Source organism: Crocodylus porosus, unplaced genomic scaffold (assembly GCF_001723895.1).
Source record: "Crocodylus porosus isolate Cpor-Errol unplaced genomic scaffold, CroPor_comp1, whole genome shotgun sequence".
In the NCBI taxonomy this organism is placed as follows: Eukaryota; Metazoa; Chordata; order Crocodylia; family Crocodylidae; genus Crocodylus; species Crocodylus porosus.
In genome coordinates this window covers 28,138,905-28,143,074 of record NW_017728948.1, presented here as the reverse complement: position 1 = coordinate 28,143,074, position 4,170 = coordinate 28,138,905, and the positions used below count along the sequence as shown (strand labels likewise).

The 4,170-nt window shown below is 38.0% G+C and overlaps 1 protein-coding gene across 6 annotated transcripts in view; it reads left to right on the top strand.

Annotated features, from left to right (window-relative positions):
* The window catches only part of PROM1 (prominin 1), an 87,588-nt gene that overhangs the window by 52,849 nt on the left and 30,569 nt on the right, over positions 1–4,170 (top strand). For all 6 annotated transcript variants that reach the window (XM_019553074.1, XM_019553070.1, XM_019553073.1 and 3 more), the window contains 2 exons: positions 819–882; positions 3,538–3,697. In XM_019553074.1, coding sequence (XP_019408619.1) covers positions 819–882; positions 3,538–3,697 — 224 coding nt within the window. The remainder of the gene's footprint in view (positions 1–818; positions 883–3,537; positions 3,698–4,170) is intronic.

The window sequence follows — 4,170 nt, the reverse complement described above, 5'->3', positions numbered from 1 at the left end:
TCATGTCCCCCCTGTGGGGCTGGCCACACCTCCTTTTACTGCTTCCCCCACCTCCCACAGGGCCAGGTCATGTCCCCTTCCTTCTTCATGGGCCTGAGTCATGCTCTTTTCCCCTGTGGGGCTGCTTTGTGGCTGGCCTGCCCCCTGCCTCACCCACACATCCAGATGTGATGTCTGCTGTATCTGGATCTGGCCTGTGCATGTACCAGGCACTACCAATCTGGCTCACCAGGCTAAAAGGTTGACCACTAACTCATAAAATACCGTGGTTTTCACCTGAAAACAAATGGCTTAGTCTGAGCTGAAAGGAGTAGCTTCAGAAGTTACATATTCTCATTAGGAGTGCATTGAGATACAGGGATTCTATAGAGTACCCTTCTAATTTTTTTTTTTTTTGGTCTCCAAAACTTTTTTGAACCTGACATTTTTGAGTTTGGTTAGGATAGAGTTGCACTGAGGAGGGGATAATCTACTGGTGTTCAGAACACTTGTATGTTGTTAGGTTTCTAAATGTGAGACCCATGAGGTTTCTAAACTTGAGACCCATGTTCAATAGAAAGAACTCCTGAGTCATAGTTGTCTGACTATTAAAGAAATACGTCTTTAAAAAAATCTGTCTGCGTACATATATATTTATTTACAGAAGTGAAGGGCTAATCAAGGAGAGCAAGCCACCTAGACCCTTGTTAATTTTATTTTACACTTGTAAGCTGAGACATTCAAGTTTGCATGCCATACCAGATAAACTGTGATATGTATGGTATTAGTCCTTTTTTAAATTGGCTTTGAGAATATTTAACTCTCCATTTTTATTTTAGGGTTATACAGCATTTAATGATACACCAGATTTAGTGATGAAACAGACCAGGAATATCTTATCAGGTGAGGCTGATGGTAATTAACTTTTTTATTTTATTGTTTAAATAAAAACAGTAGTACAATCTTGCCATTCTTGGAGGCTTTTCTTGTATTCTTATTATTGAGGATGGTTTTATCTCTGACAACAGTATAGAACTAGAACAGTGGTGCTCAACCTTTTTGACCCATGGACCAGATGAGTGGTACAGACCTGTCTGCGGGCCAGATCCAGCCGGGACTCGGGATAGGGATCCTGGTGCTGCCCTCGCCCAGCCTTGTGTGCTGGGATTGTGTGCCAGAACCAGTGAACAGAGCCCAGAATTCCCCATGGGTCTGGAGAATTAATCTTGGGGGACAGTGCCACAGCTCCCTGCTGCCAAATTTACGGGCCTGTAGGGAGCTCTTCAGACCAGATGACATGGTGCCATGGGCCAGAGGTTGAGCACCCCTGAAACAGAAAGTTGCTTGGGTTTTTAAAACTAAAAACACCATCTCGGGCAGTTCCATTATTCCACACAAAATCTTAATAAATCAGTATGTGTCCTATCAGCGGCTCATAATTAAGTCTAAGAATGTGGTGTAGGGTACTGCATGTATTTCGTGCTGATGTTAAGCTTAAATCAACCCAACGCTAGGTAGGTTGAGCTAAACAGTATGTATGCCAAACAGTACATATGTTCAGAGAGTTTAAATTGGGCAAGGTTGCACTACAAAGATCAGGTTAAACCTTACCCAATCTTACTGAACATCTGTAAACATTAGGAGCACAGCCCCAGAGCTGATTAAAGCACAGCCACTCAATCTAGCCTTGGGGCTGTGCTTTTCCTACCTCCCACCCTGACTGGGCTCTTTTTAGCTCTCCACCCCAACTCCCACCTCTGCTTATAGACAGCCTCCCACCAGCCCCCCCTGCCTCTGATCCTGCCTGTCCTTCACCCCTCCTCCCTTCCCCCTACTTACTTGGATCACTTTCCCGGTGTGGCTTCTTGCACTGGCAAATGTGTGCTCCAGTTGTAACCCGATCTGCAATCATGTGGCATAAAGTAAGGTTCTGGGAACATGCCCTGTGTGTACACATGCTTGATTCTCTCTACTGAGACTAGTCTTGGATCTGGGAGTTTGTGGTCTCTGGATAGCCCTGTCTTTATTTTGTTGTAATGCTGACAATGATTCTTATGTGAACGTAGACAATTATCTTTTTACAAACTCATTTTTATGCTAATTTATGTTATACTATCAAATCTCATCAGGGGGAACCTCTTCTAACAATACTTTAATACTACTTCATCTTATACTGAAGTACCCCAAAAACTATCTTCTAACAATACTTTAACTAAAACAACTTCATTTTACACTGAAGTACCCCAAAATCCAACCATTACAAACGGTTAAATCAACTAACAGATTAGTAATCATTAAAGCGTAAAGCATAGTGAATATAGTCTGTGAGTATGTATGCTAATATGTGTTAATTTTTGTTCTTGCTTTTTGGACCCGTTCTACCAATATAAGCAGCTATTCCTTGTAAGTCTGTCAAAACAACTATGTATATGAACGCGTCATATTGTGTGAATTAGCCTAAAATGAGTCAAAGTTTTCTAAAACTGTAAACTTTGTTTTTCACTGAAGAATTTAAATGCAAAATTACTTGCCTACTGTAGCTGTTGATGTTCATAAAACAAAAGGCTTTCATCATTTACCAACCTACTCTGGCTTACAGTTGGTTGAGTGAGAGGTACAAATCAAATTAAAAATGAGGGTGAAAAATGGCTCCGCTACCAGTTTTCTGAGCAGTTGAGTTCTTAATATTGTTAGAGAGTACCATGTAACATCTAAGAGCAGACAACTAAGCAATGTGGTATCTGGATTTACCAGTCTCAAATTGTAAAATGGTCTGATTAGTATGATGGGAAGAGAAAAAACCAAAAGATTTATGTATGTATCTGAGTAGAAGTATCCTGATTATTGAAGGAAATCTTGAAGAATAATACAAATAAAGAAAAATTATACCTTTTTATAAATATGTAGTACAATAAGGGTATGGAATATTTCAGAATCTCTATATAGTTAAATACAGCTGTTAAAATTACACCCTCAAAATAGCAGGTTCATCCAAAAATTACAAAAAATTAGATCCTGTTACAATGTTACTAATTAACTGGAAAGATATTAATTTAAAGTATGTTGTCAAAAAATATAAAATTTAAGTATTATATATTCTTCCTATGTAAGGAGTGAACACACAGACTATTTAATTTCTTTCCCAAGATATGTTGTATGCTCCAAAAGATAACTTTTAAACTTCTACTACTTGTTCATAAATCAAGTAGTTAATTCCCTTCCTCAGTAATACTATTTATTGTATTATGGAAAATACAAGATTTAAGCTAGATGGATAAAAAGTGATAAAAACATGTTATAAAGAAAGAACAGAAAGAGAAAACTCTGGCTTGACTTCAACATCCTTCATCATTAAGCTAAATTACAGTGTGTGTGCCTTAATGTCATTGTGTTACATTGAAAGCTAAATAGTCCTTGTGGCTTGCCTGTTTCTGTTTCATGCTTTTTTTCCATGGCTTTCCTTATTTTAAATACAATGTGGCTGAACAAATTTGTGTGTGTGGAATATATTTCTTTTATGGATTTGTAAGGGTAATATTCCTGTGCTTACTTTTTCAGATATCCAAAACGTATTGGAATCTGTTGGCTCAAATATCAGTAGCTTCACTAAATCACTTCCTGTTGAGAAAATTATAACTGATTTCACAATGTATCTTTCTCAGAGTGAGGCATATGTTCAAGATTATTTCCCAGTAATGGAACAGTATGATTTCTATAGGTAGGTATGAAATATTTAGATAATGAGGTGGGAGGATATACTATTCTGAATATTTTGAAATTTATATTATATAAATTTTGACCAAGACATTAAACCATAATTACTGAGCAGTTGTGAATCCTAGAACCTGTAGCTTAGATGTTGTTGTAAATTTTTATTTAGCCCAGTGGTAGAGGAAAATGTAAAATATTTGTGTTTAAATGTTGCACAAATACAGAGGAAGGGATAGTTCTTACTTGAAAGAGTTTATAGTCTTTTCAGGTTGATCAGATATAGTCTGGTGGAAAGGGTTATAACAAAAGTGGAGTCATGGATTTTAAGCATTGTGATAATTCTACAGTTTTCTTTTTTGGTCAGTTGCGGATTTATTTATTTTTTTTGGTAATACAAAAAATTCCCCCCATACGCCAGGAAGAGCCCAGTGCCACCCCAGCCTACACCCGCACCCTCCCTCCATGTTCTCCTGGGGTGTG